Source organism: Numenius arquata, chromosome 25 (genome assembly GCF_964106895.1).
Source record: "Numenius arquata chromosome 25, bNumArq3.hap1.1, whole genome shotgun sequence".
NCBI lineage: Eukaryota > Metazoa > Chordata > Aves > Charadriiformes > Scolopacidae > Numenius > Numenius arquata.
Window position 1 is genome coordinate 5,315,804 of NC_133600.1, and position 21,339 is coordinate 5,337,142.

Consider the following 21,339-nt stretch of genomic DNA (forward strand, 5'->3'; position numbering starts at 1 on the left):
CCCTTCCCGCAGTGGAGCTGGGGGGGGGGGAATGGAAAGGGAGGGGGAATCCCCGGGGGGGGCGGGGCGGGGAATCCCTCCCCTCTCCGCCAAGCCCCGCCCCCTCCTCGGCGTCGGGAACCCCCCCGCAGCGGGCACCGACACCCCCCCCACCCCCCCCCGGTACCCGTTCGCTGCGGGGGGACACACACCGGGACACCCCCCCCCGTTAACCCCTTCCCTGCCCCGGGAGTTCCTTCCTGCGCCGCGGGATTCTCCCGCACCCGCCTTGGAGATGGGGGGGGGGTCACCCATTAACCCCACACTTGCGGTGGAGGGGGGTCCTGCCCCCCCCCACTGAGGGACTCCCCCCATTAATCCCTTCTTTTCAACTGGGGAACGCCCACCCTGCGCTGAGGGGGTTCCCTCAATAACACCCCCCCCACCGCACTGGGGGATCCCTTCCCTGAATTGGGAGGGTGGGAGAAGCCCCCCATTACCCTCTTCCAACCCCCCCCTCCTCGCACTGAGCATAGCGGAAGGGGGCGGGGGGGGGGGGGGGCTGCACCACGGGGGATCCCCCCTCCCCCGGGGGCTGACATGGGGGCTCAACCCCCCAGGATCGCGGGGGGGAATGGGGGCTTTGCACCCCACAACGCCCCCCCCCCGCAGCCTGGCTGGGTCCCCGTGGGGGGGTGTGTGTGTGTGTGTCCCGTGCAGTCACCGGGGGGGGGGACACAACATGGCATTGCCGCAGTGCCGAGGAGGAGGAGGAGGAGGAGGAGGAGGGTGGGCTCCGCGGCACAAAGCCAGGGCTGTGCGGAGCCTCTGCGCCACGGGGGGGGGCAAGGGAGGGCAGGGATGGAGGGGCGGGGGGGGCACCCCCGCTCCCCCAGGGATGGCGGGGGGGACACACAGAACTGTGGCCTGGGGGATGCGGGGACAAGGGGGCTCAGGGAGGGGATGAGGGGAGGGGAACACTCGTTATTTCAGCATCGTGGAGGGGTGGGCGGGGGGGGGGGACAGGCAGGGGTGGGGGGGGTACGGGGGGGGCACAGGCAGGGGCGGGGGGGTTTCATCAGCATCCGTCGCAGGCAGGGGCAGGGCAGCTGTCTGCAACCCCCGCTGAGCCCCAGACACCCCGGGGGGAGGCACAAAGGGGGCGCCCCCCCCCCCCCAAGGGATCCCCAACCCAGGCAGAAACCACGGAAATCTCCTGCTGGATTTCTAAAACCCATTTCGGGGGGGGGGGGGGGGGAACAGCCCCCCCACCTCCCCAAGCAAGCCAAGAAGAGCCTTCCCCCCCCCCCCCGGTCCTTTATTCCTTAAACAAATTCACGGGGGTTGGGGGGGGTTTGTTTTTTTTTTTTTCATTTTTAATTGGGTTCAAACACAACAAAATTCTCACGGAAAGCGGGGCGGGGGGTGTGGGGGGGGTGCTTTCCTCCCTGTCCTTACTGGGGGGGACACACACGACGACACTGGCAGGGACCTTCAGCCGCGGGGGGGGGGGGAGGAGGAGGGAGAGCCAGGGAGAACCCCCAAAACGGCTGCAGGGTTTGGGGTTCAGCACGGCCCCCTCAAAGCCCTTCAGCAGCAAAGTGCCATCGCCCCCGCAGCCCCCGGGGGTCCCGCAGCCCCCTGCCCGATGACGGGGGACCCTCCGTGGTGACAGAGGCCACCCCCGCAGGACAGCCCCCGTTAAACACACAAATAAGCACCAAAACCAAAGGGAGACGCTGGCGGGGGGCGGGGGGTTTAGACCTCAAAAAAAAAAAGAGTTTTACCCCCAAAAGAGACGTGAAAGGGGAGAGGGGACAGAAAAAATACCCCAGTGACCAGAAACTCCCAGGAGAGGGAGAGGACTGCGGCCGAGCGCCTCCAGCCCCTGCCCGGGCGCTGCCACGGCTCTCCCACCGGAGCTCACCCCCCCTCTCCCCCCCTGGGCCACCAGAGGCCACGGGGCTGCGGCCAACGGGGGCCACAGCTGGGCTAGTGGCTCTCACAGCCCCACGGGGCACCTTCTTGCCCGGGGCCGGGCGCAGGCAGGGGAAGAAGCAGGGGGAGAAGCAGCAGATTCCCTTCTGGGGGGCAGTTCTCGGGGTTACAGCCCCCCTTCCCCCCCAGGACCCCTCCAGTCCCACCAGTGGCCCCGGGGAAGCAGCGTGGCAGGGACACGGGGGGGGGGAGCCACCCTCTGCTGGGTCATTTCTCCCTTTCCCCCTCAAAGACGGAAGGTTCTTTTCCCTCTTCCCCCCGCTACCACCGCGGTTCCTCCCCCCCCATCCCAGCCGAGATCAAGAGGAAGGAGATAGCCGGGCCACCAGCGATCCCAGTTTGGAATCTCTTCGGGGACATCCCAGCGCCCAGGACGACAGGAGCAGCGGAGGGCAGGGTCCCTTCCTCCTCGACGGCTGCAAAAATTCCGCCCCCCCCGGGGGAACAGGAGGGCAGAGACAGGGCTGAGAAGGCGGTTGGGCTCCGGTCTGGGCAGTGAAAGGGTTAAGGGGGGAAGGGGGGGTGCTAAGCCAGCACGGGGGGGGGGGGTGTCCCCCACCTCGCCAGGCTGCACCCCACAAACTGCTGAAGGTCTGGAAGCGAGTTAGTAGCTCTTTTTTTGTGAGAAAACAAGCGAATTTGGGCACGTGAAGGTAGCGTTAGTCTGTCCAGGTCGCTCTGCGGGGGGGGGGTGAGCACGTCGAGGTGGGGGGGGGACAGGCCACCAGTGGGGACACGGCAGGGTCCCCCAGGGCCACAGGAGCCACAGCCTCACGCTTATCTTAAATCCAAGAACAGAGAGAGACTGGAAGTGGGGGCAGGAAAAGGGAAACAAAAGGAGAGGAGGTTCCTGGCGTCTCCTGGTTTCATCCCAGCAGAGCCCCCGGGGGGGGCTCCAGCCCGCTGTCCGTGGCCGGGGGGGGACAGGGATGACGATCGGCTCTAGTTCTACTTTTGGCTGTTGTAAGGTTTGTGCCTCTGGTTCATGGGGTTCTCTGGAGACTTCATCCACTCCTTCTTGAGGAGCTGCTTGAGCTGGGAGAGGCGCATGTTGGGGTTCTCCTGCTTCAGGCGCGGCAGATGGACCTCCTCGAAGGCCGTGAAGGCGGCTTTCATCCGGCGCTCGGGGTGTCGGTCCAGATCGTTGGCCACGCTGCCGGGGGAGGGAATTTGGAGAGAATCATGGAATTGTCAGAGTTGGAAGGGACCTCTAGAGATCATCTAGCCCAACTCCCCTGCTGAAGCAGGGTTGCCCAGAGCACATCACTCAGGGCTGCATCCAGGAGGTGCTTGAAGATCTCCAGAGAAGGGGACTCCACGACCTCCCTGGGCAGCCTGTTCCAGGGCTCTGTCCCTCACCGGAAAGAAGTTTTTCCTCATATTTGAGTGGAACTTCCCATGTTCCAGCTTGTGCCCGTTGCCCCTCGTCCTGTCACTGGGAACCACTGAGAAGAGTCCGGCTCCATCCTCCTTCAACCCACCCTTGAGATACTTGGAGGCATTCATAAGGTCTCCCCTCAGCCTTCTCTTCTCCAGAGTCCCAGCTCTCTCAGCCTTTCCTCATCAGGGAGATGCTCCAATTCCTCAACCATCTCTGTTGCCCCACGCTGGACTCTCTCCAGTAGTTCCCTGTCTCTCTGGAACTGGGGAGCCCAGAACTGGACGCAGTATTCCAGTTGTGGCCTCACCAGGGCAAAGCAGAGGAGGAGAATGACCTCCCTCCACCTACTGGCCACACTCTTCCCTACGCAGCCCAGGATCCCATTGGCCCTCTTGGCCACAAGGGCACATTGCTGGGCTCCTGGATAATTTACTATCCACCAGGACGCCCAGATCCTTCTCCTCAGAGCTGCGTTCCAGCAGGTCCACCCCTAACCTCTATTGGTGCCTGCTGTTCTTCCAGAAGGACAGAGGGATCAGAGACACCTCCCCCCAGACCCCGCTCTCCCCCTCTCTCAGCACAGTCGAGCGCCTGCCGGATAACCCGGGCGATGAAGCAGAAAAACCCCGTGATGTCCCCCCTGCCTGCTTCAAACCCAACAACAGGGCAGGGGACAGGTCCTGGTCTCACCACCAAGAATATAGAAAGTCACGGTCAAAGCATAAAAATCAGCCCGTTCTTGGGGAGGGAGGGTCCGCAAGAATTTCTCATAAGGAAAGCAACACCTTTCAAAGGAGAGCATCGCTACGATCCGGCCACGTACCTGAGGACAGCGATGGCATCTTCGATCGTCCTGGCCTCCACAGACCCTTCCTCCAGCACCCTCCTGTTGAGGTTCTCCTCCAAAGGAACCTCCAAGTGAGTCTTCTCCTTCTCCACTGCACAAGGAGGTGGGGGGAGGCGGGGGGGAAGGGACAACAGTTAACGTCAAATCCAGCCCGTGCAGAACCCTCAGAAGAGGCAGGGTCTTTCCTAAAGTTGTTTTCAAGTTTTCTTCAGTTGTGGCTGCCCCATCCCTGGAGGGGTTCAAGGCCACGTTGGATGGGGCTTTGAGCACCCTGGTCTGGTGGGAGGTGTCCCCTGCCCAGGGCAGGGGGTGGAACGAGATGATCTTTAAGGTCCCTTCCAACTCTGACCATTCTATGAATCTAAAGCCCTCTGAAGACAGCGCTGAGAAAACTCAGTGCTGGGAGATAAGAGCATCCGCTCTGCAGCTCTGTTTCTCCACCTCAAGGTGACAGAAGGTTTCTTCCCCCCTCAATTTGTGTTTCAGACACAGCCACAGCAGCGGATGCAGCACGGAATAGCTGCAGGCAGCTCCTGCTTTCCCAACACCTTGTCCTTCAGCGACCGTAGGTGAAGAAGGAACAGCCCCCCCGCTTCCCACTCCCCAGCCCCCCACGGTTCTCAGGGCCTTTCTATGGTCCCACCAAACCTGTGTCTGCGTTCTCCTTCTGCTGCTGGTCTTTTCTGATCGTCTCCTCGATCTGGGCCCTGGTGACTTTGCCCGGAGTGACCTGTTTGGGTGACTTCCCTTTCAGCTTGGAGTCTTCCTCCTCCAGCAGGCGCTGCAGCTCCTTCTTGCGCTCCAGCTGCTCCAGCCGCCGCTTCTCCCTCTCCTCCTGGAAGGGAGAAAGGAACCAGGTCACCTCCACCCTTACGCCTTCCATCACTCTCTGCCGCAGAGGGATCAAACTCCCCCTTAGAGGAGCAGGGAACCCCGCTTGAGCAGCAACAGGCACCTCATTTCTGCAGCCAAGGCAGCACCGACCTCACCTTATCAGAAGGGAGGTCAGCAGGTCCCCCCCGACCTCCAGTCCTGTCCCTTTGGAATAACAATTCTCCCATCCCTGCCCCGTCTGCCACCACGGGACGTCAATACGGCCAAACACAACCCTGCCATCGAGAAGGAGCGTCGCCAGGAACCGCTGACAATCAGATTAAGTTTTCCACTTTAATTTGAATAAGTGGCCAGAGGTTGAAAGTTCAGCGGTTGTTCAAGAGGAGCCGAATCCGTCCTCGGGCCCGGCTCACGCTCTCCCCAAGAGCCGGGGAGGGCGGTCAGACCGAATCCAACAAGCAACGCAGCTCTTGCTTCACATTAAAGTGCTTCTCGAGAAGTTTAAGAGCCACTTTGCCCTCCAAGGCCCAGGGAAGAGGGTGACAAGACCGTGCAACGAGTCCCTGGGGCTTTCAGCTCTTTGGCTTCAAGATTGGGTTGGTTTTTTTTTCCCTCCTCTCCCAAAGCCCATAAAGTCTGGGAAATAAAGAAAGAAACAAGTGAGCATCTCTCTGGGGCAGCATCACATGCTGCAAAGCGCTTCGGATGTAGGTTAGTTCCACGGACACTTAATTACGGCTCTCATCCATTATTCACAGGGATGGCACAAGGAGCTGATGGAGCGGTAACGGAACGGGATCGCTCAAAGGCAGCCGCACGGCAAAACCACCCCGGCAGCAACGCAACCCGCCCTCTGCTGCGGTGTTTGAGGAGCAGGAGCAGAGTCACACACGTCGGGGTATGGCTCAGTTCAGCAAGGCTGGGGTTTAAGACTCTACTGAACAAAAAAAAAAACCCCTCTAAGTCGCTCCGCGGCTCAAGAGTTTAAAGAAAAACCCATCAAAACACGGAATCAAAGCCCACAAATGCTCAATCAAAAGATGCCCTGGGGCTGCTGCGGCTTCGGTCGAGCGGAGCAAGGACCAGGCCTTTCAACCCAGCTGGGAAGGGATGGGAAAGGAAGGAAAAGCCTCTCCTAACTCCACGCCGAGCAGCTGGGGCCAAGGATGGGGGGAAAAAAAAAAAGCCATTAGAGGGATGGAGCTTTTATTACAGCCTTCAAATTCTTGGTCATTAAGCGCGTCGTGCCGGTGCCTTGAGACACAATGCCCCGGCAACTGGACCGTGCACGATTTCAAAGTGCAAACTCATTTATTTAAGACATCGGCTTTCCCTGCCCGCTGTTTTCTTGTCAGGCCTCTCCCTCTTCTAGTAAAGGTTGAGTAAACAAACCTACTCGGTCTCCTCAGATGAGAAGAGATTTTGGCCACTCCTGGAACAGGAAGGTTGTCACGAGAGGAGGGGGAGGACTGTCCTTCCCCCTTAAAAAAATTTATACACAGGGATATGGTCGAGCAAGAGCAGCCACAGGGCTTTGCCCACCCTCACCCAGCTCCAGGTGGGATTTCCAGTTCAGCCACCAGCCTCTTGTTTGAGCATCAGGCAGTTTTGAGGAAGAACGCGGGAAAAACCCCAAAACAGAAGAGATTAATGCGGCAAAACAGAAGGAGGGCCATGGAAGGTCCAGCAGCCAGCGAGAGCAAGCCATTTAATTAGCCCCTTCTTTGGAGATCTTCAAGACCTGCCTGGATGCAGTCCTGAGTGATGTGCTCTGGGCAACCCTGCTTTAGCAGGGGAGTTGGACTAGATGATCTCTAGAGGTCCCTTCCAATTCTGACAATTCCGTGATTCTGTGCCTAGAACACAGGTTAGTGCAAAGAAACCACTGCCCCCCAGTTTCTCATCCCAGCTCCAGAGCTCAGGGGCGACTGAAGGAGGTTAGGAGGAGAAGGTGCTGGCACCGGGAGCAGGCGGGGCTGGGGCTTGAATAATTCAGGAGACAGATAAGGAGTGGATAACCAAGTTCTAATGACCTAAGGAAAGGGAGCAAGACATTTCAGAACAGAAACGTTATTTATAGTTGGAGAAGATTATCTTTTACCCCTTGGCTTGTGACAGAAAGGGGACTGTCCCGCAAGGCAGCCAGCTCAGCAGCCGGTCTCGCATCGCTCGGCCAGGACGGCAGCACGTCTGCCAGGGCAGAAATTCAAGGATAACGCTCTTCTGCTGATAACTCCTTTCAAAAAAAAAAAAAACTCTCCAAAGAGGATACATCCGCTCGAGGAAGGGGAAACAGAGCCTTCCCCCCATCCTGGGAGCTGCAGGGGGACCTCCAGTTACTGCTCCCCCCCCCCCAGCTGCCGGGGGAAGCTGCTCCCTGCTCCCTGGCATTTACAATTGAGTTTCTATTTGCGGCAGAGTAAATAAGCTGGCACCGTCACTAATTTGTCACAAGATCTGCCAAAGCTACACGCTCAGGTTTCCCTGTCATGTCCAGGTTCTGCTCCCCACCTTCCGCAGCGCTGGGAAGCAGCAGCTCTGAGCCTCCTCCTCCTCGATCCCCGAGGGGCCCCAAAGTTGTTATTTTTGAAGACTTTTCTGAGGTTGGGCCAAACCAAACTAATCCTTTATGAATCAGCTTAAACGTCCTGATGAAAGAGATTTGGATTTGTCGAAGTGAAACGTACCGCAAAGCTATTAGAAACTGGAAAGGAAATTAATGATTTTTCTCCCTCAACGTCGCTGCGCTCCGCAGGGCACCGGGAGGAGCAGGGGGGTGACATTTCTCCAGCTGGGCACTTCAGTTCCCCAAGGACTTGTGTGTTAAAAGGCCATTTTCCAGCCTCGCAGAGAAGTGCCTGAGCAAGGAACAACTCATTAGCTTTCAGAAGAGCTTCCCACCTGCGAGGGAGGAGGAGAACGAGGTCCCACGCACAGGGCTTTGAGAGCGAGCGGTCAATGGAAGCGCGAGGCCCCGAGGAAGGCAGGAACACGTCGCTCCTGGCACCGCAAAAGGGTAAAACGATGCAAAAAATGACGCAGTCAGAAGGTGAGCGGGGCATAACTGACCCGGAGTACGTCCAAGTGCTCTCTGAGGTACCACCAGAGCTTTGAGACGGGATCAAACACGCCCCTTCCATCACCCACGGGAATTCAAAGCAAGTGTCCAAGGACACTGGAGCCTGAGGAAGATGGTTCTGGGGTTCTGAAGCCCAGCCTAGTGTCATCGGGTACCCCTCCACGACATCTCTGTCCCCTGCATTGCTCATTCAAGCCACCAGGTTTCAGCACTCTGTACTTGGTACCCCGCAGACGTCCCCCGAAGAGGGAAGAACAGTCATTTGACCCGTCTCGCATTTTATCTGAACAAGAGCTGAGTAATTCTGCTCTGAATCAGAGGAGAGCGGGGAGAGAAAAAGTCACCGCCTGCCTGCCTGGGGTGGGACCCACTGGTACACGACCGAGGCCAAGGGGAAGGAGAAAGGCATAAAACCCGCATGGAAAGAGTCACTGCTCCCTCGCGCACTATCTCCGTTCTCCTAGAACAAGTACTCGCTCTGCATTCAGCTGGAATTTCTCCCCAGACCCTTTGTACACAAGGACAATGTGTCTCCTCGCTCCCACATCACCCACGCGCTCTCCCGTCGCCCTTCCCACCGAGCAAAGCCATGGGAGAGACCTCGGCGCGATGGTGCTGCTGACACCACGCCGGGCAGAGAGAAGGGCGTTGAGGGGCTTTGAGCCACTGCTGGACGAGGAGGAGCTGCTTTCCTGGCAATACGGGCACTCAGCAAGGAGAAACCCGGCAAAATACAGCCTGAGAGGGGAGAAGGGCTTGTTCTCCCTGGTGGGAGTTGGAGAAGGAGACCGGGAATTTGGCTGCGTCCTTCCAAGCGGACACCTTGGCTCCAGCAGCAGATTTTCCTGGTCAGGACACAAAGTGGCAAAACCCAAGGACACCAGAGAGAAGAAAGTCTGACTCCGGCTCCCAGACCTCTGCCCTGGACAGATACTCCAGCCGTCCCTTTCTTCCCGTAAAGCTCCAGCTGATTTAATGGTTTGTTACCCTTCCAAGCCTGCCCGCAGCTTCGCCCAGGACACACAGACATCCACGGCTGCTCCACCACCAGAGACACTTTAGCTAATTGCCAGGAGAAAAACCACGCTCTCATCAGGCTGACGAGGAGCGTGGCGCTCTGAGCCGCACTCTAACTTTGCACAGGAGGAGTGGGAAGGGACAAAAAGGACGAAAACACCCCAACGTTGAAAGAAAAACCAGTCACCGCGGTAAAACCCTGAGTCTTCCAGCAAGAAGGATGGAGATTTTGTGCTTTGCAGGCAGAGCTCTCCAGGGAAGGGAACAGGCTGCGACTTGTGCTGAAGTGCCAGAGGAGGAATGCACACATGGCAGGCTGGTGACATTAGCTCAGATGTTCCTTTACGCATCGCAGAGCCACCAAACGAGTGTCATCCTCCGTTAGCAGAGGACGGTTGCTCTCAGAGCGGGGCGGGGGGAAGGGGGCGGCATTTAAAGAAACCCCAAAACGTAGCAAAAGCAAACCACAGCACAATCATCTGGTGACAGTGACTCTCACGACAGCAGACGTGGCATTTTGAACACGAAGCTTCCCTACGCTCAAGTATTAACCTCGATGAGCATCACTGCCTCGTCACCGAGGCCACCAGAGTGCCAGGCAGAGCCACCAAACCCTGCAACAGGGCAACTTATTTCACTGAGGCTCCAGTGGTCACCTGCGGGGGAAAAAAGAGATTAAAAGGGGAGCGTGGGGTTCGGTCTCAGCACGTCCCAAAGGCTTTCAGCCACCCCTGCCCGCTGGAGGTGCAGGAATCGAGAGGTGTTGCACGGCTGCCGTTAAATGTGTTACTGCCATCGCCAGGAGAGCTGGGGAAGAGCTGGAAGAGCTGCTGAGCACTGGGTGCGAGGTGCTGAGAGCATCCTCCTCCACATGCCGCCATCCCCTCCTCCGGGTGCTGCAGCTGAGAGCGACACCAGTCCCTCCCGCAGCATATGGCCGTGGCCACCCAGCAGCGTTATTTCCACGCCAGCACCACCCGCTTCTTCTCTGGGGAAGTTTGACTCTTGGGAACCGTTTCTGTCCTCTCTAGGATGAAGATGGAAAAATCATTTACAATCTGAGTCACGCATCCCTTCCCTGCCGGGATGCGATGGGGCACAGGCAGCTTCTTCCCTTCTCCGTGGGGATATTGCAGCCTGATGGCACCGGAGAAGCAGATGAGGAAGGGTTTCACTGATTTATTGTGCCCCGGCAACTGATTTATTGTGCCCCGGCAACCCATTGTGCTGGCCATTTGCTCCCCCTCACAAAGCCCCAGCCTTCGCTTCGGTTGCGGCAGCGCCTGTATGAGGCTCCAGCTGCAGAAAAGCTCCCGTGTAGGTGCAGTTAAACTGGGAGCCTTTCTGGCAGGACAGCCCCCATCCAAGCGGAGAATTCTGCTGCTGCGAGCTGCAAGGTCCCCAGGGGAGTTCGTGGGAAGCAAACACAGTAAAACACAGCATTCGGGTGAAATTCAGACCTGTGCTGATGCAGGGAGAGGTGCCGAGTGGAAACCCCCTCACTGGTTTCTCTAAACCCCAGTTTGAAGCTCTGGGATGGACCCCAGTTTCCCAGTTGGCAATTCCAGCTCACGACACGGCTCCCCAGTCCAGACTCCCCTCGCCTGCGGGAGGCTGCTTTGGAAGCCCAGTCAAACAGGTCACTGCCAGCAAAAATCTTAAGTAGAGCAATAATAAGTCCTTGTTCCAGGAAGTAATTAGGCAGCATTACAGGATTGCGGGGGGGGGGCGGGGGGAGGAACAGCACCCAGGACTCCAAATTCCAAACATCAGGACACATATTAGGGGTGAGCTCACGCAGATGTACGCAGCAGGCAGATCTGGAGGTCACGGGGACGCGCTGGCTCCCTGCCCGCCCGGCCAGCGCGCCCGAGCACCGACACACAACGCTCAGCATGCGCCCAATTCACCGAGCAGCACAATCCCAGTAACCCCATAAATCCCATTTATGTCGCCAACAGAAGCCCCATCTGGTCAGCACAGGGGTAAAGCAATCATTTCAGCAGAGGGACCAAAGTTATCACCAACCGTTTCTAGAAAAATCCACAAAAACCAGAAGGTAGATTTGTCTAACGCTGAGGCAGGACAACGTCAAAAACCAAATCACCCAGAAATGAGCATTAAAGTGCTCTGTTTATTCAACACGGAGGCCAACGCGCACCCAGGGCAGAGCAAGCTGGTAAGAGCAAACCAGAGAGAATTCTTCCAGAGAAACACATCCTGAAGTCTGGCACACCAAGCCAGGGAGGAAAAAAAAAAAACCCAACTTTGTAACCCTTAACCCTGCTGATTTCTTTTTCCTTCTATTAAAAAAAATAAATAAATCAAAGAAAAGTTAAGAAAGATAAAAAAAAGAAAGAAAAAACCCTAACAAACTGCTTGTCAAAAATCAAGCCCCGCAGCAGAGTTCCTGATCTTTTACTTAATTCAATTTTAAATGATTCCAACAATAAAGCTTTTACTGCCTCCCTCGGGAAGTCAGCTCTCAGCTCCACCAGATTTCTGAATTACACATCAAAGCTTACACTTACTCCCACACTCGGCTTCTTTTAGCTCCCAGAGAAGCCATTAAATCTCAGCTTTTCTGCCCGAAACGAAGCGCAGGACAACGTGTGGGGTGACAGCTACAGCTCGGGGACAGAGGAGGGGGAAGTGGCCCTTTCTGAGCGAGCCTGGACCTCACGGGCTCAGCAAAGCACCAGCGAGAAGACACCCTTCTCCCTGACTCGTCATTCACCTTCCTCTGTTCCTTCCTCATCACGTGTTTGTCTTCATCCTTCCAGTAGGCATCTTCCAGCTCCTGCTGGCGCTTGGCATCGGCTGCTGCCTTTGCCTCAGCTTTCCTCGCCCGGGCAGCAGCCGACTTGGTATTTTCACCTTGGAACTTCTTGGGCATCACTCAAGGTGCTCTGCGGAAAAGAAAAAGAGGTTCAGCTCCTTGGCCTGGACAGGATCTGGGGCTCACCGTCACCCCGGGAAGCAGGAACAGCTGGAGCCCACACCAGGAAAACAGGAAAACCCCCTTTTCTCATTGCCTCATACAATTTTGAGATCCTGGGCAGTGCAGATCTAATTATCTCCCAGCTCACCCAGGAGGAACTCTGCTCACTCCGCCCCAGGTCCTCAGCGGGGGACAGTCCCTCCCGCCTATTTACTGTGCTGCCACCACAGGAGCAATCGAGCTGCCGGGTTCCTGGTACCGAGTCAAAAGCACCACCACCCTGCAAGCCAAAAAGCGCTCTCTGCTGCCGAGTCAAAACGAAGCCGGGTGCTTTGGTTGCACACCGACAGGCTCCGAGGGGAATTCACTGCTGGCAGCAGCGCAGGATGAAGCAGCACAAACGCTGTATCGCCCCGTCTGTACAGAAACTCATCCCTGTGGCCCCGTTTAACTCAGACAAACGACCCTGCAGATGTGCTGTATTTATTTCCCCTACGTCGCCAGGGTTGGAAAACTCCTAAAGCCAGGTGTAACGGGAGCCAGAAAATGAACCGGGCACTAAGAAAGGCCCTTCTTCTCAGCACGCCCCCACGCAGACACCACCTTCTGGATCTTAAATCTTTATTTCTAATGGCAGGCAGCTACTTGCTAAACCAGCAACCACAGAGAAGGGCTGCTGTTTAGGGCTGGTGCTCGAGTCCCAAGCTCTTCAAAAAGCTGGGCTGGATTAAATCCCTTCTCCTCCCCGATACCTGCTCTGACCCTTCCTGAATCGGGGCAGGGCCTGGGGCAGGTCTGCGGGACAGCACCAGGCACAGGAGGGCGAGGGACATTCCCCCCCCCCAGCCCCAGGGGCTGCTCTGCGCCCCGCTCCAGAGCCAGCCTGCCCCGAGCTGCCCCCACCCAGGGGGTGGCTGTCACCTTCCCAGGCCAGACCCCTGCCCCGTGCCACGTCCCCAGCACCCCGCCTCGCCTTGGGGTCCCACAGAGCTCCCCTCCCACGACAGAGCCGCCCCCCGCCCCCACGACAGGGTGTCGTCTCCGCCCTCACCACGACACACCCCCCTCCCTCATCCCACCACAGGGTGTCTCTGTGTCTCCTCGTCGCCGTCGTCCCCCCAACACAGCCCCCCCAGCTGCCCATTCCCCCTTTGGCTGAGGACAGGGCCAGCTTTCCCCCCCTCCCCACCTTCCCTTCCCTTCCCCAGACCCCCGCCCTCCCCCTGGGCCCAGGCCTGCCCCCCGCACCCCCGACCATCACCCCCCTCCAGGCCTCTCCGCCCGGCCCTCCCCAGGCCTCCCCCTCTCCCCCGGTTCCCCTCCGCGCTCCCCGTCCGTCCCCTCCCCTCAGGCCGCCTCCGCAGCCCCGACCCACCGCCCCGGCCCGCTCCTACCCGGTCCCCGCCGCTCCGGCCGTCGCGCACGTTGCGCGTCACCGGGGCGCGCGGTCGCTCCGGCGGGAGGGGCGGGGCCAGAGACGCCGGCAGCGCCTCAGGGCGCGGCTGCCACCGCCGCCGCCATCTTTACTAAGGGCACGGCCCGCTCCCCCCAGGCCGCGACGGCGGGAGCGGCGGGGAACGGCGGCGAGTGGAGGCGGGGCGGCGGGCCGGGCGGCAGCTCCCACCCGCGGCAGCACGGAGAGAAGGCCGGGGAAGAGCCCGCACTCCGCCCGCCGCCTTCCCTTCCCTGCCCTGCCCGGCACAAAGATGGCGGCGCCCCAAGATGGCGGCGAGGCCGTAGCGGCTCCTGGGGCGGTGCCAGTTGCACCTGGGTGGGCGGGGCTTGGCAGGGTGTGGTCCATTGTTATGGGGGGTGGGGCGGAGCTTAACGGGGCGGGGCCCATTGTCACCCCGGAGGGTTTATTAGGGCGGGGCCCATTGTCCCCTGGGTGGGGGTGGAGCTTAGAAGGGTGGGGTCCATTGTCCCGTGGGTGGGCGGGGCTTATCGGGGCAGGCCCCGCCCCCACGGGCAGGCCCTTGGGGCACCCCCCCCATCCACATGTCGTGTCCCCCCTGATTTAACACCCCCGTACCCCACACTGCCCCCCTCCCTGCACCATGTTCCCCCCCCCCCCCCAAAGGACAGGCTCCTCCTGGGGGCAGCTCCTCCTTTATTGGGGACCCCAGGACGGGGGTGGCACCCCCCCACCCCGCAGTCCCACCGCGGCCACATCCCGTCCCCCCCATGTCCCCTACACGTGGGTCTCCTGCAGCAGCAGGTCGGTGGCGGTGCCGGGCTCGGGGGGGGCCCGGGGGAGGCCACCGTCCCCGTCCGACCTCGCCGGCAGCGCCGGGGGGGCATCGCTTTTGCCCGGGGGCTCTTCCCCGAGGGTCTTGGTGCCCGGGGGGGACACCGAGGACGTCTGCTTCGCGATGTCCCACCACAGCACGCCCGGGGGGGGCCACGTCCGCTTGGTCAGCCCTGCCAGAAAGGGGGTGCCATGGGGAAGGGGTGCAGCGGGGGGCGGGGGGGACAACCCGGGATATATCCCCACCGGAACCCCGGCCTCACCTGGCAGGGAGCTGAGCAGGACCCCCACCACCACCGTGGTGAGGGTCCCCAGCGCCCCGTAGTACAGGTAGGAGATGGCGTAGAAGTCCCCCACGATGGCCGGCCTGCCGGGGAGGGGGGGGGTGTGACATCACAGTGAACAGGGAAAGTGGTGTGATGTCACAAGGAACAGGGAAAGCGGTGTGATGTCACAGTGAACAGGAAAATTGGTGTGACGTCACAAGGAACAAGGACAGTGGTGTGATGTCATAAGGAACAGGGAAAGTGGTGTGACATCACAAGGAACAGGGAAAGTGGTGTGACGTCACAAGAAAGAGGGAAAGCGGTGTGATGTCATAAGGAACAAGGACAATGGTGTGACATCACAGTGAACAACGAGAGCCGCGTGACATCACACCAAGCCACCTCCACCTCCAGCTTCCCCCCCCCTCCCCAAGCTGCCATCACCCCCCTCCCCAGCCCAAGCCGTACCCCCCCCTCACCGTGGCGGGTCGGGGGGCTGCTGGCGGGGGGGCAGGGGTCCCAGCAGGACGGTGTGGTTGGCGCCGGCGGTGCGGTTGTAGAGCGGGCAGAGGTCCCCGGCGGCGGGCAGCACCCCCATGGTGGCGGCGCTGGGGGGGTACAGGGTGCCCCCCACGGCCACCCAGAAGGAGAGGGCGAAGCCGGCGCCCAGGCCCCCCAGCACGCCCTGCGGCAGAGGAGAGGGGTCCGCACAGCCCCAGGGAGCGGGCTGCGGCGGGACCCCCGAACCCCTGGGACCCCCCCCCCCCCAGACACCACCACCCCCCCACCCCCCCCAAGGACTCACGGCCGTGCTGCACATCGGCAGGAACATGCCCAGGACAAAGGCCCCCAGCAGCGGGCCGCTGATCACCCCCATCACGGTGAAGGAGCCCTGGGGTGGGGGGGACACAGAGAGCTTGGGGGGGGCTGTGGGGGCTCGGTGGAGGAGGAGGAGGAGGAGGAAGGCTCTTGGCTTTACCCCAGACCCCCCCGGCCCCAGCCGGCTCAAGGGCTCTCGGGCAGCCAGCGGCGTGTGGCCGGGCCACGCTCGGCCGGGCAAAGGTGGGCAAAATGGGGGGGGGAGGGGGGTACGGGGGCAGCGGGGTGAGCTCAGCCCCTCCCCAGGGCTCACCTGCAGGACGCCCCCCCCCAGCAGCGAGGCCAGCGCTGCCACCGTGATGCAGGAGGTGCCGTAGATGAGCGCTGCGGGGAGACGGGGATGGGTCGGCATGGCATGGCATGGCACGGCACGGCACGGTGCGGCATGGCACGGCACAGCATGGCATGGCACAGGATGGCACCACGCTGGGCACCATGACATGACACAAAACAGTGCCGGACAAGATGGAGGAGCATGGCACGGCACGGCATGGCATGGTGCCAGGCGGAATGGCATGGCACGGTGAAGTGCAGCATGGCACAGGATGAGGTAGCGTGGCATGGCACAGCATGGAACCACGCTGGGCACCATGGCATGGCACAAAACAGTGCAGGACAAGACGGAGGAGCATGGCACGGCATGGCATGGCACGGCACAGGATGACAGCATGGCATGGCACGACGGTGGGCACCACGGCATGGCACAAAACAGTGCAGGACAGGATGGAGAAGCGTGGCACGGCACAGCATGACATGGTACAGCATGGTATGGCATGGCATGATGCAGTATATGGCACTGCATGGCATGACACAGCACAGCACGGCTCGGTGCAATGTGATGTGGCATGGCATGGCACAGGACAGCATGGTGCAGTGCAGCACGGCATGGCATGGCATGGCATGGCATGGCACAGCGTGGCACCATGGTGGGCACCATGGCATGGCACAAAACAATGCAGTACAGGATGGAGGAGCATGGCACGGCATGGCATGGCATGGCATGGCACAGCATGGCACAGGACAGCATGGCGCAGTGCAGCACGGCATGGTGTGGCACAGGATGAGGTAGCGTGGCATGGGACAGGATGGCACCACGCCGGGCACCATGGCATGGCACAAAACAGTGCAGTAAAGGATGGGGGAGCATGGCACGGCAAGGCATGGCATAGCATGGCATAGCACGGCATGGCATGGGATGGCACAGCCCACTCACACAGCCCCTTGGAGATGAGGGTCAGCCTCCGCGGTGACAGCGTGGGCAGCCTGGGCTTGACGAGGTCCTCGACGGTGACGGCCGCCATGGCGTTGATGCTGGTGGAGGCCGTGCTGGGGTGCGGGCAGGCGGCAGCGCTCAGCCCCGACGCCGGCAGCCTGCGGGGTGGGGAGGGGGGGCAAAGCCCCCTTCTGCAGGGTCCCCTGGGGGCGAGGGGTGCCACGTCCTCACCTGAGGGTCCCGCTGTAGGCACAGGCCAGGAACAGCCCTGGCACCCCCGGGGACGTCTCGAAGATGTCAAGGACCAGGTAGGGCATGTACTGCGGGGGGGAGACGGCGCCATGGGGGGCGAGGACAGGACCCCGGGGGACCCCAGCCACCGCAGCGGGGCTGAGACGGGGACCCAGGGGTCCGTCCCCTCCGACCCTCTCGCCCTTCCACCTCGCTGCCCTCAGTTTGCCGCTCGAGAGGGCAGAGCCGGTACCTGGTCCGGGGCCGAGATGTAGCCGGCGAGGAGGGGATCGCAGTCCTTGTAGAGCGCAAACATCACAAGGCCACAGGCCACCGCGCTGGAGACGATGCAGAAGAGCCCCACTTGATTCACCAGCAGCGCCCTGCGAGCAACAGGGCGGGGGGGGGAGCACCCCCGGTGAGCGGGGGCCGTGCAAGGGTGCAAGGTTCGTGCAGGGGTGTGGAGTCTGTGCAGGGTCCGTGCAACGGTGCAGGGTCCATGCAGGGTCAGTGTAGGGTCCGTGCAACGGTGCAGGGTCCATGCAGGGTCAGTGTAGGGTCCGTGCAAGGGCCCGTGCAAGAGCACAGGGTCCATGCAGGGTCTGTGCAAGGGTTCGGGGTCTGTGCAAGGGCTCAGGGTCCGTGCAAGGGTCTGTGCAAGGTCCAAGCAGGGATGCAGGGTCCACGCAAGGGTGCAGGGGTCTGCACAGGGTCCACGCAAGGGTGCAAGGTCCATGCAATGGTGCGGGGTCTGCGCAGGGCTGCATTGTCCGTGCAAGGTCCATGCAGGGGGTGCAGGGTTTGTGCAAGGGTGCAGGGTCCATGCAGGGTCTGCAGAGGGTCCGTGCAAGGTCCCTGGAGGGATGCAGGGTCTGTGCAAGGGTGCAAGGTCTGTGCAGGGGCTGTGCAGGGGTGGAGGGTCCGTGCAAGGTCTGTGCAAGCGTGCAGTGTTTGTGCAGGGTCCGTGCAAGGTCCATGCAAGGGTGCAGGGTCCATGCAAGGGCGCATGGTCCATACAGGGGTGCAGGCACTGGGCTCCCCGAGGGGGAGAGGCTGCCGTGCAGCCACCCCCTCGCAGCCCCTCGCCCCCGTGCACCGTCCCACGCCGAGCGGGCTCCAGGAGACCCTCGTGGCCCCGGGGGACTCACATCCTGGCCTCCTGCTCGGTCCTGCAGGCCACGTAGCGCTGGACCTGGGCCTGGTTGACACCGTACATGGAGAGCCAGACCAAGGTGCCACCCAGCAGGAAGGTCCACACCGTGTACCGGCTCCGCGGGTCCGGGTTGAAGCTGGGCACACCGGGAGGTGACCAGGGCGGGGGGGTGAGCCAGGGCTGGCACTGACCACCCCACCCCCCAGCACCCCAAGGCAGTGGGAGGGGGGACAGGACACAGCGGGGTCGGGGGTGGGGGGAACTCACTCGCCGAAGTTCACCCTGGAGCCGTTGGTGGCGATGCCCAGCACCCTGGCGGGACCCCCCACCAACAGCACCCCCCGGATGATGATGGCGATGAAGCCGGAGAGCATCACAACGACCTGGAAGACGTCCGTCCAGATGACAGCCTTCATCCCGCCCTGCGCCAGACGGAGCTGTGGGTGAGTGTCAGGGGACAGCAGGGACCCCAGAGACCCCCAGGAGCCCCCCTCCCACACTCACTATGGTGGTGTAGAAGGTGCAGATGACTCCGGTGGAGAGCAGGGATGCCCAGATGTCCAGCCCGGTCACTGAAGGGGACAGGAAGGTGCTGAGCACAGCCCCAGGGTGCACATGATGCCTCGGGATGGGGGAACGACAGGGCTGAGATGTCCCCAAGGTGGGGACGGGGATGTGACAGGGAGCAGCCCCCACCACACCTTGGTTGAGGATGAGGGCAGGGGCGTAGATGACGATCCCCGTGTACAGCATCTGCAGGAAAAAGAGGGGGGGGTCAGCGCCCTGTCCCACCGGCACCGCGGGCACCGGGCTGGTGACAGGGGCATCGGGGACAGGGACGAAGCGTGACGGTGCCGCCCAAGCATGGCGTGCAGGCCCTGGGAAAACACTGGGGTTTTCATTCCAAACAGGGCTCCCGCCAGGCGCTATTTGCTTTGAGCCACGGAAAACACGAGCACGGGATTGAGGACGCTTCCCGGGGGCTCAGGGCAGCACCGGCACGGCCAGACCCAAGCCCCCGCCGGGTGCCACCTCCCCACCGTCCCCATCCCACCCGTGCACCGCCGACACGCACCGTGGCCACCACGTACTGCAGGGTCCCGCACAGCCGGACGCTCCTGCTGAACCGCCGCTCCAGGTACTGGGGACAAGGAACAATGGAGTACATGAGGGCCATCCCGGCATCGGGGCACCCCAGGGGCTGCTCCGGGGCAGGATACATGTCCCCCCCTCCCCACTCCATGCCCACCTCGTAGGTGCTGGTGAGCCCCAGGCGGTAGAAGACGGGGAGGAAGAGCTGGGCGGTGAGCAGCGTGTTGAGCAGCTGCCCCACGCACATCCAGAGGAATTTGGCTCCGTAGCGGTAAGCCTCCGCCGGCACCCCCAGCACCTGCACGGCCGACATGAAGCTGGCCGAGAGCGAGAGCCCCACGGGCAGCGCCGACATCCGTCGTCCCCCCGTGAAAAAATCCTCTGAGGTTTTCTGGCCACCCTTGGCCAGGCCGTGGAAGAGCCCGATGCCGGTGGAGATGAGCAGCATCAGCCCAAAGACCCCGTAGTCCCAGAGGCTGAAGGTGAGCCGCTCCGGCACCCACACCTCCAGGCTCCCTGGGGCAGCCAGCGTGGCGGCTATAGTGGGGGAGCCCCCCACCAGGTACCTGCAGGTGGATGGGGATGTGGCACAGGGACACGGCACAGGGATGTGGCACGCGTGGCTAGGCCAGGGCACAGCGGCACTGGCGCATCCGAGGGTGGTGAAACTGGAGGGGGAGAAAACTCTGGGCGATTATCAACCGACATTCAAGCGAGCACGGAGCCGAGAGCGTGGCTGCCTCCTTGTCCCACCCTGTCCTGTCCCTGTCTTGTCCTGTCCCTACCCCATCCCTATCCCTGTCCCATCCCCCTCCTGTCCCATCCCTGTCCCATCCCGTCCCTGTCTTGTCCCATCCATGTCCTGTCCCTGTCCCATCCCATCCTACCCCATCCCTGTCCCTGTCCCATCCCGTTCTACCCCATCCCTATCCCTGTCCCATCCCTGTCCCATCCCCCTCCTGTCCCATCCCGTCCCTGTCTTGTCCCATCCCTGTCCTGTCCCTGTCCCATCCTGTCCTACCCCGTCCCACCCCGTCCCTGTCCCTGTCCGATCCCTGTCCCGTCCCTACCCCATCCCTGTCCCTGTCCCATCCCGTCCTACCCCATCCCTGTCCCTGTCCATCCCGGTCCCGTCCCTGTCCCGTCCCGTCCCGGGACAAAAGGGACGGCCCGAGCTCAGCAAGAAAAATTGCAAAATTGCCCCAAATACCTGCCGGCCCGAGCTCGCAGGGAGCGCAGAGCGGCAGCGCCCGGTCCCGCTGCTCCGGAGCGCACCGGGCACCGGCTCCGCGGCTCCGGGGAAGCGGCGGCACCCGAAGGACACGGCCGTGAGGGAGCGACCCCCCCCCTCCCGCCCCCCCGGCCAGCCCGAACGGGGAGGGGCAAAGCCACGGCCGGAGCCCAATTTATCTCCAGCCGAGGGGACAAAACAAACCCAAACTAAACCTTTACCCAGAAAAAAGCAGCTCGTTCGCAGGCAACCGCCCGCAGCCCGGCGGGGACCCGGTGCTGGAGGAGGAGAGCGGGGCAGCGCACCGGGGAGGGGGTTGAGGGGGTGTCCCGGGGGTCCCTGGGGGAGCCCGGGGGTGCTGCGACGTCCTCGGTTGAGGCGGCGGCGGGGGCGAGGGGGGCGGCCGTGCCTCGGGCTCCTCCAGCCCGCGGGGCGGGCGGCGGGGAGGGACCCTCGGGGGGGAGGACGGAGCCGTCGGGGGCCGCATCCATAACCCCTTCCCTCCCGCACGCCCCGCAACCGGTGGAGCCGGGGCCACCCCGAGCGGTGGCACGGCCCCCCCCTCCCCTCCCCACCCCACCCCGGACCCCAAAGGGACCCCGGGGACGGTGGGACGGCTCTGGCCGTGGGGATACGTGGCAGCCGGGCACGGGGCTGGCCCGGCTTCCTCATTCCCCCGCACAAACGCGGCTTTGTCTCACCTGCCCGGCCCCTGGACAGGTTTGTCCCACGGGGAATTCTTGAACCCTGAAGCCCGGGGACCACCCTGGGGTTGGGAGCGGGGACGAGCCCCGACGTGGGAACCGAGCCGCCGCGGGGACACCATCCCCACCAAGGCATCACCCCGGGGCAGAGGAGGGTCCCTGGTCCCCGGGGTCTGGCTCCAGCCATCGTGGCCTTGTCCCCAACACTCGTCCCTGGGGACAGGACCCCCCTCTTCCCTGCCTTGC

At 61.9% G+C, this 21,339-nt stretch overlaps 2 protein-coding genes across 2 annotated transcripts; both read right to left on the bottom strand.

Annotated features, from left to right (window-relative positions):
- Positions 1–1,357: 1,357 nt before the first annotated feature.
- Positions 1,358–13,526, bottom strand: CCDC124 (coiled-coil domain containing 124). Its single transcript, XM_074163774.1, has 5 exons — positions 13,471–13,526; positions 11,873–12,044; positions 4,854–5,040; positions 4,182–4,296; positions 1,358–3,130 (listed from the first exon to the last, which is right to left on the bottom strand). The coding sequence occupies exons 2-5, from the start codon at positions 12,029–12,031 to the stop codon at positions 2,926–2,928; spliced, it is 666 nt and encodes a 221-aa protein (XP_074019875.1). The 5' UTR covers positions 12,032–12,044; positions 13,471–13,526; the 3' UTR covers positions 1,358–2,925.
- Positions 13,527–14,267: 741 nt separating this feature from the next.
- SLC5A5 (solute carrier family 5 member 5) lies at positions 14,268–21,280 on the bottom strand. The gene is made up of 15 exons (XM_074164032.1): positions 21,222–21,280; positions 19,316–19,724; positions 19,142–19,207; positions 18,768–18,819; positions 18,571–18,638; positions 18,334–18,488; positions 18,062–18,202; positions 17,167–17,296; positions 16,914–17,002; positions 16,683–16,795; positions 15,723–15,793; positions 15,396–15,482; positions 15,070–15,275; positions 14,588–14,691; positions 14,268–14,497 (listed from the first exon to the last, which is right to left on the bottom strand). The coding sequence occupies exons 1-15, from the start codon at positions 21,278–21,280 to the stop codon at positions 14,268–14,270; spliced, it is 1,980 nt and encodes a 659-aa protein (XP_074020133.1).
- Positions 21,281–21,339: the final 59 nt, after the last annotated feature.

Excerpts from the sequence above, each read along its gene's own strand:
- CCDC124 (XM_074163774.1), bottom strand. The coding sequence starts at position 12,031 with ATGCCCAAGAAGTTCCAAGGTGAAAATACCAAGTCGGCTGCTGCCCGG. Across the intron at positions 4,297-4,853 it reads GAAGGAGAACGCAGACACAG|TGGAGAAGGAGAAGACTCAC; the intron begins GTTTGGTGGGAC and ends CTCCTTGTGCAG. Across the intron at positions 3,131-4,181 it reads GATGCCATCGCTGTCCTCAG|CGTGGCCAACGATCTGGACC; the intron begins GTACGTGGCCGG and ends CTCCCCCGGCAG.
- SLC5A5 (XM_074164032.1), bottom strand. The coding sequence starts at position 21,280 with ATGGCTGGAGCCAGACCCCGGGGACCAGGGACCCTCCTCTGCCCCGGG. Across the intron at positions 18,203-18,333 it reads TCCAGGGTGAACTTCGGCGA|CTTCAACCCGGACCCGCGGA; the intron begins GTGAGTTCCCCC and ends CGGTGTGCCCAG. Across the intron at positions 15,794-16,682 it reads CCTCATCTCCAAGGGGCTGT|CGCTCATCTACGGCACCTCC; the intron begins GTGAGTGGGCTG and ends GTCTCCCCGCAG.